The following is an 18288-nucleotide window of genomic DNA, read 5'->3' on the forward strand; positions in this document are numbered from 1 at the left end:
GACCAAGTGGGGTTCATCCCAGGGACACAAGGGTGGTTCAACATATGCAAATCAATCAATCTAATATATCACATCAACAAGAGAAAGGACAAAAACCAGATGATCATCTCAATAGATGCAGTAAAAGCATTTGATAAATTTCAGCACCCATTTACGATAAAAACTCTCACCAAAGTGGGTATAGAGGGAACATATCTCAACATAATAAAAGCCATATATGACAAACCTACAGCCAGCATAGTACTCAATGGTGAAAAACTCAAAAGCTTCCCACTAAAATCTGGGACAAGACAAGGATACCTACTATCACCACTCCCATTCAACATTGTCTTGGAAGTCCTAGCCACAGCAATCAGGCAAGAGAGAGAAATCAAAGGGATCCAAATTGGAAAAGAAGAGGTAAAAGTGTCACTATATGCTGACGACATGTTACTATATATAGAAAACCCTAAAAGGTCCACACAAAAACTACTAGAGCTGATTAAAGAATTCAACAAGGTAGCAGGTTACAAGATTAATGTTCAAAAATCAGTTGCATTTCTTTACACTAACAATGAATCAACAGAAAAAGAAAGCAAAGAAATAAGCCCCTTTAAAATAGCACCCAAAGTAATATAATACCTAAGAATTAATCTAACCAAGGAGGTAAAAGAATTATACACAGAAAACTATAAACCATTGATGAGGGAAATTAAAGAAGACTTTAAAAAATGGAAAGATATCCCATGCTATTGAATTGGAAGAATCAATATTGTTAAAATGGTCACACTGCCCAAGGCAGTCTACAGATTTAATGCAATCCCTATCAAATTACCCAGGACATATTTCACAGAACTAGAACAAATCATAATAAAATTTATATGGAACCATCAGAGACCTAGAATTGCCAAAGCATTACTGAAGAGAAAGAAAGAGGCTGGAGGAATAACTCTCCCAGACTTCAGACAATACTATAGAGCTCAAGACAGCATGGTATTGGTACAAAAACAGACATATAGACCAATGGAACAGAATAGAGAGCCCAGAAATGAACCCACAAACTTTTGGTCAACTCATCTTCAATAAAGGAGGCAAGAATACACAATGGAATAAAGACAGTCTCTTCAGCAAATGGTGTTGGGAAAACTGGACCACAGCATGTAAATCAATGAAGCCAGAACACTCCCTTACATCATACACAAAAATAAACTCAAAATGGATCAAAGACTTAAACAAGACAAGATATAATAAACCTCCTAGAAGAAAATATAGGCAAAACATTATCTCACATACATCTCAAAAAGGATCTCCTAGAACAGTCTACCCAAGCAATAGAAATAAAAGCAAGAATAAACAAATGGGACCTAATGAAATTTACAAGCTTCTGAACAGCAAAGGAAACCATAAGTAAAACAAAAAGACAACCTACGGAATGGGAGAAAATTTTTGCAAATGAAACTGACAAAGGCTTGATCTCCAGAATATATAAGCAGCTCATATGACTTAATAAGAAAAAAAACAAACAACCCAATCAAAAAATGGGCCAAAGACCTAAACAAGAAATTCTCCAAGAAAGAAATACAAATGATCAATAGGCACATGAAAAAATGCTCAATATCACTAATTATCAGAGAAATGCAAATCAAAAGTACAATGAGGTATCACCTCACACCAGTCAGAATGGCCATCATTCAAAAGTCCACAAATGACAAATGCTGGACAGGCTGTAGAGAAAAGGGAACCCTCCTACACTGCTGGTGGGAATGCAGTTTGGTGCAGCCACTGTGGAAAACAGTATGGAGATTCCTCAAAAGACTAGGAATAGACTTACTATATGACCCAGGAATCCCGCTCCTGGGCATATATCTAGAAGGAACCCTACTTCAAAAAGACACCTGCACCCCAATGTTCATAGCAGCACTATTTACAATAGCCAAGACATGGAAAGAGCCTAAATGTCCATCAACAGATGACTGGATAAAGAAGAGGTGGTATATTTATACAATGGAATACTATTCAGCCATAAAAACTGACAATATAACACCATTTGCAGCAACATGGATGCCCCTGGAGAATGTCACTCTAAGTGAAGTAAGCCACAAAGAGAAAGAAAAATACCATATGAGATCATTCACGTGTGGAATCTAAAAACAAAACAAAACAAAACATAAATACAAAACAAACAGACTCATCGACATAGAATACAAACTTGTGGTTGCCAAGGGGATGGGGGGTGGGAGGGGACAGACTGGGATTTCAAAATGTAGAATGGGTAAACAAGATTATACTGTATAGCACAGGGAAATATATACAAGATCTTATGGTAGCTTATGGAGAAGAAGATGTGACAATGAATATATATATGTTCATGTATAACTGAAAAATTGTGCTCTACACTGGAATTTGACACAACATTGTAAAATGATTATAAAGCAATAAAAAATGTTAAAAAAAAAAAAAATCATGGTCTCGATAACATCCTTGGCATTGAGATGAGTGTCACTGGGCTGACCTAAAGTTTTCCAACAAGGTAAGCCAATGACACACAACAAAAATTATACAAGACAAAGACACTGCATGGTATCTTCTGTAAGGTGGTACAGGTACCTAGTTCTCTGCTGGCTGGGCTTAATCCGGGGCAGATTTTGGAACATGTAAAAGATCACATACATCACGCACATATTTTTCACTCTCTTTCTCAGTTGATCAAAATTTCAGATAGTTTAAGGCAGTGAATTAAAAATATGACTTCCTGGCCATAACCTAGAATAAAACTCTCTACATGGACAATTTTAAAAGCCACATCTCTTAACCAACAGTTAAAAATGAAGGGAAGGTAGCATTTTAATTTCTTCCATTGGTACAGCTGGGATTTCTACAAAGGGTGACCCAATCACAGAGTGACTTTTTGACAGCTTTAGTTCTAAAGAGACTCTCACATAATCTTAGAAACAGATCCTCCAATGCACGGGAGGGATACTTAACTAATCCTGTACATTTATATAACTCAGTCCACTTTTCAGAACCTGAGGTTCCACCACTCTCCAATTAAGCCAGTTGTGTTGCATAACTTCTGTTCAGGTGTGGGTGGAGCCAGGGAGAGGGCAGGCAGGAGCCATGTCTGAACGGAACCCCATTCTGAGAAGCACCTCCCTCTCCCAGCCCCACACTTCCCCAGTGTTAGGCTGTAATACATCCCCGACTAACCTGGCTGATAGTGGCATCTTCCTGCAGACATTTCAAACCTGTAACTTTTATATGAAAGGAAAAGAAACACAAAATACAGAGGAAAGCCAAAAAAAAAAAAAAAAAAAAATCAGGTCTGATTTCCTACTTTCTCCACCTTGCTCTCTGCTCCAGGGGGCTCCCTCACCCTCTAAATTCCCCTTGGTTTTGACCAATGAGGGCCCCTGGTGGGAGATCAGAGGATATGCTCTCTCCTGGCTCCCTCCCTGTGAGAATGCCTCCAGGTGGCAGTGTCCCTCAACAGTAGGTCACGATGTCCCTTGCAGGATTGTCCTTTCTGCGTTCTGGGAATCACTGCCTCCCCTCGCCCCAGAGGCCTTGGAATAATAACAGTTGTTCTGTTACTATTCCTGGGCTACCACACTATTCGTTCCTTACATGTTACCTCCCTCTTTGTAAATACTCCCTTTACTAATTATTAATATTCCTTATATTTCTCCAGTGATCCTTATTTGAATGTGGAGTCTCTTTCCTGCTGGGTCCCTGATCCATGAATACATCTTGCTTTTGAAAGCCATGAATTCTTGTCTTCCTCAAATGCCATCAATTTACATGGAACTCCTTTTTCTGACCTGAGTTTTTCCATTGCAGCTGGAGAAGTACCTCGGATTTTTCCTCAACCTAGAAGCCAACACAACACAACAGGGCTCCTCTGCGGGCGTTCCTCCCACCAGACCGCCAAATGGCCCCACCTCGTCTTGGTGCTTGGGGCTTTCTCTCAGTAAAAAATCCCTCACCACAAAATACCACATCTATAAATATTTGGAAAACTTAAAATGTACATTGAGGGGTCTGATTCTCTTGCCTCCCTCTGGCCGCAGCCACGAGAGTTGGCCCCACACATCACCGGCGGGGAGCGGTGCCCTGACCCGGCGGTAGTCATGTGTTTGCTGAGGTGGGAAATACGTGTTCTAGTGTGAAAAGAGCTCAGTAAGTCACATAACAGTGTGAAGAGTCAGAGGCGAGTTCTGACTCACTAATCTCAAAATATCTCTTTGGGAAGTTGGGCTATTAAATTTGATGTACCTTTCCATGGGATAATAGGAATCATTAGGAATAAAATTGTTTTGGCCTCTGTGTCTTACTGACAAGCACTGGACCAGACAGGAGAAGACTTAAGTCCTAACTTTATCACCTTCTTATTTCTGGATGACATTAAACAGCTCACTTATCGAGTCAGTTTGCTTGTCTATGAAATTGAGATAATAAAACTGGCCGTGTCTATCTCAAATAGCAATTGAGTGGATCAAAGAAAATAATACATTTGTCTATCTGCTGACACTTGTTGGAAGTCTGCTCTGGATAGGGCTGGCCAGACTGCAGAACTGGCAGGGGTGGGTGTCTGGTGGAGGTGGGGGGAGACATCAAAATAAAATGATTTTTCTTTAAAAAGAGGAGACTAAAACCTGAATTAAAGTGCCAATCTAAAGGACTTTTAATGATACTTAATTATCCCTACCAAGTCACCAACTGGAACACACCAAATAATAAAATATACTTACAAAAATAAATGAACAGAGCCAGTGCCAAGTTCGGTCCTCCACGTTTGGTTCAGGGCAAAGCCAAAAACAGTCCGTAAACAAGGGAAGGCTGTTGTTTACAGAGCATCAGTTTACTTTGGAGAAAGGGCAAATGTTTGGAACTGGGAGAGAGCCCATTCAAACACCAAGACCAGAGAGGGGGGAGTAAGTGCTCAAAGGGTCTGGTTCTTCTGAGAGCCCAAACATATCATTACCCGGCCTCGAAAGCAAGCATCAACAGATTATTTCTTTACCTGTTTTTCACTCTCAACGTTCACATGGGTGTAGGACCCAAGGTACTAACTCCTCACCCAGAAGTCACACACGGAATGAGCTGATTTCAGAAGGTCTCATGAAAAACATAAGATCTTCCAATAGAGTCACAGAGAGAAAGACAAATTCTTCTCCATAGTTTTTGTCAGACAGGAGAAAAAAGGCCAGAAATTACTAGTTTAGAAAAAAGAATGCACAGAGATCACCGTAAGAAGCAGGTCATGTGGAATGTGAAATACAGTGCGTTTGAAGGTCATTTTTGCTTGAGGAAGTAGCAAGTAACTCACCCTGCAGAACTACAAGACAAGCTACAGCTCCACAAATACATCAGGTCACTTCTAAATACCTGCTTCAAGAGTCCAGGTGACCACAGCTCCCCTCCCGACCCTTGTCCATCCCCCTCCCCCATTCCTCCCCCCCTGCTGCATGTTTCCTACAAAAGATGGGACAAGGATTGTCAGTCTTCTTAGTCCTCTTGGACATTATTTCCTTTCATCACCCCACACAGCTATATGTTTGCCCACACCTACAGAAAGCCAATATTTTTCTATCAGTCCTCTCATTTTAAAAGATAATTCAGTCAATAAATTTACTATGTTAATGGCCCATGTTCTTAGCATGTAGTTCATTTCTGCATATAACCTCTGATAATATTACGGGTCAATTTGGCTAGGCTCTAGTGCCCACTTATTTGGTCAACCAGTCTAGATGTTGCTGTGAAGGTATTTTTTTAGATGTGATTAGCACTGAGATCAGCAGGCTTTGAGTAAGGCAGATTACCTCTGGGAATGTGAGTGGGCCTCATCCAATCAGCTGAAGGCCTTACAAGCAAAGTCTGAATTTTCCTGAACAGGAAGGAACTCTCCTCAAGTCTGCAACACAGAGGCTCTGCCTAAGTTTCCAGCCTGCTGCCCTGCAGACTCTGACTCAAGATTGCAATGACTCTTGCCTGAGTTTCTAGCCTGCTGGCCTGTCCTACAAAATTCATACTTGCCAGTCCCTAAAATTTTGTGAGCCAATTCCAATTCCTTGAAACAATTTCTCCTTCCTTCCTCCTTCCCTTCTCCCTCTCTCATACATATACATGTATTGCTCCTATTGGTTCTCTGTCTCTGGAGAACACTAACTAATACCCTTTCTAAGTACCCTTTCTTCACATGACATTCTTGCAACCATGCTTTCTTTAAAACAAACGTACAAATGGTTGTTTTCAGAAAAGTGTGCATATGCCGCAGGTTACTCTGCAGATGTTCTCTGTGACCACAGAGGAAAGACCAGGCATATGCACTGATCACTGGGGAACTGGTGTGTGATCCTTCGCTGGTGGGTCTACACTGCAGGATGACCATGGTGCTGGTAAAAGCCTCTGGGAAGACTGATGCTAGGGAACTGGAACACAGTGAAGGTCTCAGGGGAGCTGGTTCACCTCCCCGCACTCATAACAAGTTTTGTTAGCCAGAGTCAGTAGGTGGAGGAGGAGGAGGAAAGGCATCTTTCTACTGCTCCCTCAGATTTTGAAAATATGCCTTACTGCTCTCAGATCAGTGCGACGGCTGAGGGTGTGACTCGGTGACGTGAGGGCAAGAAGCCAATTTGTAGCTGGTGTGACATATTGCACCTGCTGTCAGCCTACTTTTACTTTTGAAGACCATGTTTTAATTTTTTTTTCCCCCAGGACAGTCTTGATTTTGGTCCTATGATCAAATAACATGTCAGAAGACAGTTCCAGGTTTTTGGTTGGGGAAAGATGGCTATTTTATCATGTTGCTCCTGTGACTGCCTTCCTGTCTCCAGGATGTCCTTCATCTTTTTCTCCCCAGTTTAACTTGGCTGGCCTCTCACCCTCTTCTTCACCTTTCCCGACCATGACCTTCATCTAATGCCTAGCTCGAATGGCTTTTCTCAGGGTCACAGTATGACTTTCATGGGCTTTGGGCACTTTGCCTTCATGGGCTCCTTCCTTCATTTAAGAGAAAAAAGAAACCTAACTAAGAATTTGTTTTACATCTGCATTGGCAGCAAGAAATATAATCCACACTGGAGAAAAATCCACCCAACAATTTAAGCATTTGTTCTCTTGATTTTAAAAGAAATCCAAAGCTTCTCATGGGCTTCTTAAAGTGTCCCAGGCCCTGGGCACTGGGCCTCTCGACGCTGCTGGCTGAGTCACCCCTCGTTCCTCCTGCACAGCAGTGTCTTGCACAGAAGCTGCTCTCTTAACTGACGCGCACTGACACCTACTCCAGACTCAGAGAGGCTCAGATTCAAATCCCAGCTTCTCCACTTTCTAATGATAAACCAGAGTAAGTGATTCAATTTTTCTGAGTTTCCTCCCTGGTGTCTTACCTCCTACTGTTGCCATGGTAACAGGGGGATAGTGCGCATACAGTGCTCAGTATCTGGCCCAGGGCAAGTGCCCATAACTGGTAGCTATTTATATTTAAACTGATGTTGGTCATCAACTCTCATGATTTAAATATCATGCAATTTTCTACCTTATCACTCATGTTTAACTTCCTTAGTAAACTGTAAACTCCTAGAGAGACGGCAAGTAAGCTTTAGACCAATGATTCTCAAACTTTACTGTGTGTCAGAATCCCCTGGAAGAGGTGCTGACACACAGCTGGCTGAGCCCCACCCCAGTGCTTGCCTCAGGAGGTCTAGGGTGGGTGGGGCAGGCACTGTGCGTTTCTAACAAGTGTCCAGGTGATGCTGGGGCCTACTGGTTTTAGGGCCCCACTTAGAAAACCACTGTTTGGGATTAATCTGCAGCCTTCCAAATTCTAGCACGGAGGGGAGTTTTCAAATACATTCAGAGTAAATTATTTATGCAAAAGGTGATACAAATGCCAGCAGGAAAAAACCTGTCCCTTCCCCCAACGGTGAGAAAATTTTCATTCCTGCAGGAGCTGAGCAGAAAGGGCCGAGCAAAGAAATCTCATTAGAAGGGGCGAGTGGCACAATGGAACACCATCATCTGTTGGATTTCAGGGGCATGTGCACAATGCAGACACGAAGCCAAATCACAGCGCAGCCAACTCAAGGCTGCCTGCCTTCTGAGCTCAATCTACAACAATGCCAGCAGGGCTGCTGGGATCCATCTGCTACCCTCCCTCTGATAGCGGATCTGAGGTCTCTCTGGAAGGAAATAGCTTGACAGGAAGAAAGAAAGATTAGGCCAACTGGAAATGTCTGGACTGATGAAGCTGCGCTCGAATACTGCAGCAGCTTTTAACTCCTTACGGCACTAACCTTCGATACACCCCTGCTGTTCTGATTTCTCTGTTCCTGCAGAAGACCAATTTGTCAATGCTAAAGCTCTCCTGGACACTTTGTATTTACACACAAATTATGGTCGCAGGCTTTGATACTGAAGGAAGGCTTGAGACCCTCCAGCCCAACCTGCTTATTTTTACAGATGAGGAAACTTAAGCCTAGGGTTAACCCTGTTATACATCACGGGCAGTGGTAGAGCCAGGCTGGAATCCAGCTGTCTTGACTTGCAGTGGGTACGTGATGTGTATAATCCTTTATGCCCCCAAAATGTAGTAGGAAAAGGTATCTTTCCTTCGCTAGATTTTAAGGCAGAAATGTGATTTTCACCTTTACTGAAGTTACTTTTCACAATTTGCCCTTTTGTCCCTGGGAGTAGGAGGGCTTTATCAGGGCAAGTGAAGAGACATGAACAACCCTAAACAGTTTTAGCAGGGCCTGGAAGCTTGAGGGCGGGGATGACATCCACTGGCTACCTGGAAACTGGGCACAGAGCAGATTCTCAAAAACCAAAGGGTGAATGAATGAATGAATGAATGAGTGGGTGACTGGTTTTGAAAGGGAGCAGGGCCCTGTGGGCCGCCCCCACACCCACCCCCACCTCTTGCTTATAGAAAAGCTGAAGTCTCCCGGGCCTCCCTGAGTCCTAGAAGAGCAGGCTCAAGCAGTTGGTCAGGGCAAGCCTGCAGACACTGGGGGATGTGATTCTGACCACCTATCTCAACAATTAACTGAGATTATTCCTTCATTTCCCTTTAAAGCTTTCATGGCTGAACAGAAACTTTGGAGATGGGTTATTTTTTTTTAGGAGGGGAGCTGGGTCCACCAGATTGCAGGCATTCTGATTAAAACAACTTTCCTTTTTGTTACCAAGGCTGTTGCCCCCAAGATTATACCCCTGCCCCTCCCTCAAATAGAAAGCAATTACTCTTACCCAAGTCTCAGGAGGCAGCTGCATAGATGAAACAAGAAGTGGTTAGAACAGACCCTATCCAAGATGGTGGAGGATTTGACTCCGGGTAGACCTTGAGTCTCATTATACGCTCATTGTAATGTATTCGCACACCCAATGACACACCCACCAGCACCATGTCAGCCGACGATCACCATGATAACAACCAGAAAAGCCCATACAAGGACTGAAAAGCTCAAACAAGGACTGACTGCTTCCATCACACCCGGAAGGAGGACATGATGGCAGAGGCCTCTCATAAAAGCCCACGTGGCCCGACCCAGGTTGCAGCTGCCCTGACTGCCAGTCTGAGCTGACGGCCCCCTGCTCCCCTCTTCCTTGTTCAAGTGCTTTCCTTCCCTTCTCCCTGCTCAAGCACTTTCTGTCCTTTTCCTCTTTTGAGAAATAAAAGCAGTTTCGCTCTGTCCCTCTGCCTCAGCTGTGAATTCTCTCCAGCTGGCAGGCAAGGACCCACGCTTTGGTGGGCCTAATTTAGGGGTGTTACTATCAGCTAAACAGTTTGATGGTTATTTGCCAATTTTTCAGCCTCTTAAGGAATGAATGTTTCGCAGTAAGATTTTAAGCCTACTGTGGCATCTCCCTATCCTTTATTAGTAAGTGAGATGCTTACATAGAACCGGAACCGCCTTTTCTGTATGCCAGGCAGTGTGTCTGCTGTAGAAGTATAGGCTTTGGAGGTGGAAAACGCTGAATCCCAGAGTGTTCACTCTGGTTACTAAATTTCAGGCAAGTTACAGAACCTTTCTGAGCCTCAACTCCTGTATGTGAAAAATGCAGATCATCATACTTACCGCTTGAGGGCTGTTGTAAGGACTGAATAAGATAATGTGTACAAAGTGCCGTGCACTATAAATCAGTGTGAGTGCCCGCCCCGCTCCGGTTCCACCGGCCTGTTTGAGAGTAACACAGGTATAGAGCAGGTGGAGAAAGTATCAGGAGGGTAAATACAAGACTCCGGGTGGAAATTGAAGGGGCCTCTCTGGCTGAAAATGTACATAAAACATCATTTTCGTGATGCTTACCTAGCAGTTGCTTTTACTAATGTATGCTCTGCGATAAATAAAAGCAAAGCTTCTATCACCCAGGTATTGTTCATATTCCATTACCCCTCAGCATTTCTCCAGTTTCTAATAAAATAGTTTTCAGGAAAAAAAAAAATCTAGCTTTCTGCTTACCCATTTGGTCTTGGTTTCCTCGTTCTGGGCTCAAGAAACTCTGTCTCCTCCTCCATTTCTATTTCAGGGATTGTGCGTTTCTGAGAAGGCTGTGATGAAAGCATTTCCCATTCATTGTCACGGGTGACAGCCCGCAACATAACTGCCTCGGGGCCAGCCCGGCCTCGGCTCTTGCTCTTCTGGGATTGGCTGCACAGACCGGAGGCTTCCTCTAGTGCTAAAGATTCTAGAGACTTCGTTGCCTTCAGAACCTGTGCTTGGGGGCCCTTGCCCATGCCGTGGTCAGAGCCTGGCTCCACAGCCTCACCAGACCATCCAGGCCCCCTGTCCCTGGTTTCCAAAGATGCATCAACAACCTCTCTAGGGCCCAGGACCATCCAACTCTGGTCCCGCCCAGGGCTTGCAAAGGATGAACTCTTCTCATCTCTGGAAGACAATCTTTCTGCAGAAAGATGGTTTCTTTCATCTAAGGAAGAAGGCTCACATGTGTCTGGGAAGCTTGCTAACCGAGTTCTTGGCAGCCTCGTTTCTTCGGAATCTATGGGAAATTCTTCTAATTCTGATGTGCTTTCTCTGGCTTCATGGGCCTCTGGCTCTGAGGGTGAATTTTCTTCATGGTGTACAAGTATGTAATCCATGTGCAACGCATGCTGATCTTCCTTCTTCTCCGGGTACCGTTCTCCCCTGTATTCTGATTTTATCTGCTCAGGCTCTTTGGTAGGAATTATTTTTTCTTCTTCCAACTCTAATATTCCCTTGTTGGCACCTAGAAGTGGAAGACGAAGGTGAGAAGGGGAGAACAAGGCTTAATTAACACGTTCTGTGATTTGTGATCTTTGCAAATGATCTATCTAAAGAGAGAGTTTAAAAAATATGTTCCTTTTGTAGAGCTGTTTGATTTTCTCATGCACTCTCAAGGGTAGTTATTATATAAGTGGCAGATATTATTGCTTTATTTCAGGACTCGGCTAGGCACCCACTACAAACGTAGTTAGTTCCTCTTGACCCACACTAATAGGAAGGGTGTGTTTTACAAATGCATTAATTGAATGAAAGCAGCCTTTTCTTGGGGGTGAGAAACAAAGTGTTTCTTACCATTTGGCGGTCCTCTGTCTCCACCTGCTGGTGAATCTGAATGATCTGTTTCTACTTCCCAGTCAATGTTTGACGGAGACAACTCCATGCTGGTGTCCACTCCTACAGGCAGAGAAACTGACTCAGGGTCCTCATGAATATGCAGGACAACCAGCTGGTGTCTGGCCTGTCCACTTTTGGTCTCAGCATGGTTTTCCTTCCTTCTTCGATCAGGAAGGGCAGAAAGCAAGATCTCTGCTGCTTCACTCCCCAGAGACTCATCCTCTGGAGTCCCAGCTTCCTTTGTGGCTTTGACATCAGGAGTCGGTTCTGTGAGATAGGTCAGATCAAAGGGAGGTGTGTAAGGTGCCAGCTCTTGCTTCAGAGCATCTTCTTCCAAGGGAGGGTCACCGCCATAGACAAAGTGTTCAGGCTCTTTCATTAAATCTTCATCAATATTTTGACCCACGACATCATATTCAAAATCCCCCCACGAGGCTTCAGATGAACAGATGTCATGCCTCCCTGCATCCCCGTCAAATGGCGTTTCAGGATTGCCTTCTGATAATGTCAGTTTACTCATGTCATCTATTGTTCCCGTGGATGTGTTGAGACCTGAGGCATCGCTGAAACTGTGGTCAAAGGCAGCTTCGCTTACATCCAGACAAGTGTCCGAGGCTAGCAAAGCGTCAGGAACTGTGGCAGGATTCTCAGTAGCAAAAGGTTGCTCGTGGTCCAGCAGGGCCCCTGTGTCTGTCTGACTCTCAGGAGAAAAGCCTTCTGATACCCAAGAGCTGCTGCCGTCCAGAGCTGGCTCTTGGGGAGTCACACAGATACCGGCTCCCACGTTTTCAATCATTGGGACTGTTCTGTCATCAGGTTCCAAAACTGCTGCTGTGCCTGGGTCGGCTCCTTTTTCAGATGCTTTTAAACTAGTACTGTCTTCACCATTTATTTCGGCAGGTTCCGGAGAACCTCTGTGAGAGGCAGGCTGAGATGAGTCATCTGTGTTTGCTGGCTCGCTAGTACTGTCTTCACCATTTATTTCGGCAGGTTCCAGAGAACCTCTGTGAGAGGCAGGCTGAGATGAGTCATCTGTGTTTGCTGGCTCGCTAGTACTGTCTTCACCATTTATTTCGGCAGGTTCCGGAGAACCTCTGTGAGAGGCAGGCTGAGATGAGTCATCTGTGTTTGCTGGCTCGCTGACGGGAGGCAGCGGAATTGCATTTTCAGAATACGGTTGTGAACGGTACAGGACAAGCTCCTGCCCGGGCTCCTGATCGGGCTCCTCTTCTGCCTCTGGCTCGGTGAGACACAACGCGCTGGCTTCCCCTCCTTCAGGTCCCAGCCCAGCCCTGGTGGGCTGCCTAGTCTCCTGCTTTGCTTCATGATCGTGGCACACATCAGGGCTGTCGGAAGCCTGGGAACTGCTGTCATGGTCACAGTGAGTCAGAATATCAGGATTCTCACCATCTGTGTTCACACTGAAGGGCTGCTTAACACCCACCCACAAGTCAGGTGAAGCTGAAGCCAGCTGCCCGCCCTCTTGGAAGCTGCCGTGTAAAATGTCTGGAACAAACGTCCCTTGGGGGCCCTCACCAGGGGCAGAGTCATCCCACTCGGAGCCTGACTTCTTCATCAACTGGGTGGAGGAACTGACGGCAGGGAAATCTTCAGAGGAAATGCTTAAATTTGTCATTTCACTGGGGTGTGATTTTTCTTCTTCCCACCAGTTTGTTTCTTGACACTCAGTCATTGACGCGTCAGACACAAAGCATCCATTTTCATCGGTGTGAGTAAATGCAGGGCCTGGCCGGTCCCAGACGGACAGCGCTGTGTTCGGACACTGCTCTTGGGTAGGTATTTCAGAAGCGAGTTTGTCATCAGCAGCAGACATGAAGGTCTGCTCTCTGGAACCATTTTCTATCATGTGGTTCAATATTACAAGCTGGCTAAGCTGCCCAGCTTCTGGGTCTGGCTGCCTTGGCTGAATATTCCAAAGATGCTCATGGGCTTTCTCCCCATTACTATCCAGAAAGGGTGACTGATGTTCATCACCGAAAGGATCGGTATGCGGCACTTCCAGGGGTTCAGTATCACCCTGAATGGCTGCTCCCCAGGGACCCATCTCTAACACCCCACTTGAGCTCGATATTTCCCCTTCACATGCACTCTCAACTGGTCGGCCTCCCTGTGGAGAGGCATTCCACCATTCAGTGCTGTCAGCTGAGAAGCCAAGCCTTTCCGACTCAGAATCGTTTTCATTCTTTGGTTCAGTTGTGGGAGAGATTTGCCATATGACATCTTCTGTACTTTCTCCTTCTGGGGAAGATCTCATCTCCTTATCCACTGCTGTAACCTGCACTTCAGTCTCCTTTGGTGGTGAGAAATTCCAGCGATCAGGACTGCTTTGTGGATTGTCACAGAATGGGTCTGACTCGTTCTCATTCTCGGCTGGTTCTGAACTCCCTGTGTAAGCAGAAAATTCCTCAGGCTCAGGATTAGCTGTGTCCAAGAATTTATTAGAGCCATCCGATGAATCCCATGCTCTGGGTTCACTCTGAGCAACTTGGCAAGTGGCTGAATGCATCTCTTTCTCCACTGGGTCTTCATCACCTCCGCGATCATCATCAGAACCCGAGCTGGTTGACGTGAACTTGGCATCCTCCCGCTGCTCAGTTTCGGGAGTATCATATTCCTTTTTCTCTTGATGGCTAACCACGAGATTTCCTTCCTGATACCCATCTGAATATTCAGAATATTTGCCTGTCTCAGGGCTGGATAAAGAGGAAAAGGAATCAGCGTCTACTGAGTCACTCCAAATCTCTAAATATTTAGGAACCTTGGGATCTAAGCTCTTTTCAAACCTGTCCATTCTGTTTTTCTCCAAGCCCTTGATTTCGGAAATTACTTCTGCTTGACCATCAGTAGTCATTAGTTCAGATTCTTGGTGATCCTGTGTATTCCAATCATCGTGATCCTCCTCCTGATGCCCAGAATTGGGTCCTTGGTCCCAGGAAGGCAATGCAGCTGAAGAATCATCTCGGTCAGGACTGGATGCACTTGAATGTGTAAACTCACTAGAAACACTATCTCTGTCATAATTTCCTGATGTATCAGCTCCTGAAAGGCTGTTTTCAGTATTCTCAACTTCAAGATTCTTAGTTATCTCATGACCTGTGCAACTGATCTGCACATCACTGTCTTTGGGGACATCCTGAACATCAAGGCTCTGGGGACATTCATGAGGTGGCTCTGGGTTCATTCTCTCGGGCTCCAGAATGTTACATTCTTCAGTTTTCTCCAGATCCATTTCAGGTAGAGATACATTTTTGGTGAAATTTGGTCTACCTGAAATTTCAGTAGTTCCCTCTGAATTTCTGCGACTTATGAGGTGCTTTTCATTGATCTCTTTTGCCTGTGGGTGATCTGTGGACACCTCTGTCTGCACATCACAGGGGTCTGGAGCGTAAGACCCCTTCTCGTACTCTAATGCCTCCTGGGGTTCCTCGGTCTGAGGACTGGAAGTGACTGAAAGAGGGCTGATTTTGCCTGACTCATCGCAGATGACTTGATGCACAGATGCAGCTGGGGAAGAGCACTCCTGGTCACTTTGCCCTTTTTCAGTCCCCAAGGCTCCGTCCATCAGCTCCTCCTCACTGGGGCGCTCCCTATTGGCAGCTCCATTTGTGTCCTTCTCACTTTCCTTTAGTCCATAGCCAGAATCTCTCCAGGGACCTGAGCAGGCAAAATGCCCTGGATTCTCAAGCCTGGTCACCAAAACTGCGGTGTCACTTGGCGGGGTTCCTGTGCACGTGTCCTGCTTGTCGGGACCAAGTGTTTCTGACTCTCTGGCTCCAGAGACTTCCAGCATATCCGGGATGGGACTGTCCTTAATTTCTTCTAGTGGGCTGGAACTTTCAGGAGGCGATTTGCTTTGTTCTGAGTCTGTAACAGACGATGGGCCTGGTAACATTAATGACGACATGGCATTATCTCTCATGACGGAATCCCAAATGCTATTCGCAATTAGCTGCCCGCTTTTCTCATTCAGCATGTGATATTCATGGGGAGCAGTGTCTGAGCTGTGCTCAGAAGAGGCAGGGAGTTCCCAATCTACCTGACTTGCTTCCGGATACTCTATGCCCCATGGTTCTACCTGTCTCACTGAAAATCGGGTTTCGGGCTCACTACCTTCAGCCAGGTACCCTTGTGCCTGACCTTCACCGCTGATCGCCACCCCCGCACTACAGTCGTCCCAGTCCAAGTCGTTATCCATGTCCGAGATGGTGGCAGTGGACTGCGTGTCCTCCAGAATCACTCTGTTCCACAAGTCGAGACTGTCGGGGGCTGCCTGCCGGGAGTTGGTGGTGCTGTGCAGAAGTGTGAGCTGTCGGTTGGTTTCATTGTACAGCTGCATCATGCTGGGGTCGTCGTAACTGGACTGGCTGCTTTCCCCAAAGTCCTCCTCCGTAGAGATGGTCTTCTCATCCGTGGGCTCTGCCTTGAGGGAGTCTTTATCTGGGCTGTGAGTGGCATTTATCTCAGAGCTATCATCTGAGTGAGGTGAAGCCCACATGTCCAGGTTTCCAGGACCTGAAATGATTTGATTTCTAGGTGGCTGCTGCTGCGATTGAGGGGGCATTTCAGGGTCCCCTGGGGTAGAGCCAGCATCTCGTGACTCGAAAAGGCCCCTGCTTTTGGTTTCTTTTTCGTCTCCAGCAAACGTTGGTGAAGTATAGGAGTCAGAGGTGGAGTAGTTGGTGTCTAAAGGGGATGGCACCGAGTCTCCCCCTATGTTGGATGCACTGTAGTCAGAACATTTATATGACAAGAAGGAATCTTCCCAAGGTGCTAGGACGTCAGACCCTCCTTTCTTGTGACTCTGCTCAAAAAGTTTCCAGGAATCTACATTTTCATACATCTTCCCTCTATTGTCTGGATCCACTGAACCATTCTGATCTTCCTTGGTGGGCTGAGAACTATTCCATGCATGATCCACATCAGGCCTGGGATTTCCAGATATAAGGACATCGTCTCTGGAGTCGTGGTCCTTCTTGCCCCAGATTTCTGGAACTGCTTCATTATTTGCCCCACTGGGTGAACGGTCCACCAGGTCTTCCGAAGAGAAAGAAAACCCGCTTTTGGCCATGGCCCACTCCTTCGGGTCCCTTGCCGAAGGTGCCTCACCACTCGTTGGGTGCAGCGTCCAGGTGTTTTTCAAAGCTTCAGCATCATCTTCTTTACCAAATGCGCTCCAGGCTGGGAACGATGATGCAGCTGCGGGTTCCCCATCCTCCGTGGGATTTCCCCACGGCTCAGGCATCGCGGTGGGAGAGCGATCAGAATGCCACAAAGCAGCAAAGTCTTCTATCAGGTGGTTTGTTCCCTGAGGACAAGTGCTCGGCAAATGCGATTTCTCAGGGGACACGTTCTCAAACTGCAAGTTTTCCTCATTTTGGTCTTGAACAGGATTGCTGCCCAGCCCAGGCTGACCAAATTCTGACTCCCAGGGACTTGACTTTGGGAAGTCGAGACTCTTTGGTTGAAATATAGAATCTGAGGCTCTTCTATCAACTGGGCTTGGCTTACGATCTTTCCATGATTCAGGGCTCTGGAAAACAGATTCCTGTTCACTGGAGCTCCATGCATCAGCAATATTTTTAGAGTCAATTTCCAAACCACCCCACCAGCTGCTGCACCGTGCCCGTGTGGGAGGTGGTCCTGGGTTGACGGTTTTGGGGGTCACGTCTTCTGTATAGAGTAGAGTTGGTTCTTCAGTGGATGGCGAACTTTCTACAAAGCTATTCATAGGTGTTGGTGGGACCCTCTTTCCAATGTTTTTCAGACTTTCTGGTGAAGGAGATTCATCTCCCACAAAACCCGTCAGGGTCAAATTTCTTTCAGAGTTATCCCTGGGACTTTCTTGTCTCTGGACAAACTCCTCATCAAATTCCACAAGGCTATCTTTGCCAGCCCCTGACAAAAGAGAACTGGATGAATAATTCGATACATCCATCCCTATCCCATTGAGTCCTTTAGGTCCCGTGGGGAGATGTCCTTCGGATGAATCGCTGTTGGGGAAGAAGTCATCTGTGGGGGAGTAGTCGGCAGAATGGGAAGATGGTTGGGACTGCCCAGAAACCATGGGTGTGTGGTCAAAGTTGAAAAGGTCAAAGGATTCACTGTGTTCTCCAGACCGGGCATGCTCCTCTGCTACTGGCCCTTCAGGGATAGGGCTGTAAGAGTCAAACCCTGGGAGGAGGCTGTGGTGAGGCCCAGCACCTTCTCCCACTGGACTGTCATCGCTGAGAAAAACTGAGCTCTCCTTGGATGAGCGGCTGCTCCTAATGGTGGCCAACCCACTGTCTGGGCTAACGAGGTCTGTGTTGACATCCACCTGGGCCTGGTTAGAATCGTTGAGATCTGGAGGGTTTTCCATGAAATTCACAGAGCTGGGCTGTGGCTCTATGTCAGAACCATATAACTCCACAATTCCAGAAGACCCCTGGGAGAGTGGGGCGCTGCCTGCCACCGCCTCCGTGGAGGATGTCCGGCTGTTGGAGGCCATCTCTGGACACCTCCTATTGATGACTTCCTTGACCAGGAGAACCACCTGATCACAAGTCACCGCAGGGTTCTCCTGCTGGTACACCAGGATCTCGTCACAGCCGCATTCAAAGGGCTCCAGCTCAAGGCAAGGGCTCTGGCACTCTTCCAGCTCACAGCAAATCTGTCAGGGAGGCACAGGGATTTGTGTGAGCACTCAGGCCCT

At 46.1% G+C, this 18288-nt stretch overlaps 1 protein-coding gene across 6 annotated transcripts in view; it reads right to left on the bottom strand.

The window, feature by feature from the left end:
* PRUNE2 (prune homolog 2 with BCH domain) overlaps nt 1-18288 on the bottom strand; it is a 233612-nt gene that overhangs the window by 60000 nt on the left and 155324 nt on the right. For 5 of the 6 annotated variants that reach the window (XM_032477872.1, XM_032477875.1, XM_032477874.1 and 2 more), the window contains exons 8-9: nt 11535-18246; nt 10440-11205 (exon numbers count right to left, since the gene is read on the bottom strand). In XM_032477872.1, coding sequence (XP_032333763.1) covers nt 10440-11205; nt 11535-18246 — 7478 coding nt within the window. The remainder of the gene's footprint in view (nt 1-10439; nt 11206-11534; nt 18247-18288) is intronic. The other variant, XM_032477876.1, reaches the window with a different exon arrangement.

Source organism: Camelus ferus, chromosome 4, assembly GCF_009834535.1.
Source record: "Camelus ferus isolate YT-003-E chromosome 4, BCGSAC_Cfer_1.0, whole genome shotgun sequence".
NCBI lineage: Eukaryota > Metazoa > Chordata > Mammalia > Artiodactyla > Camelidae > Camelus > Camelus ferus.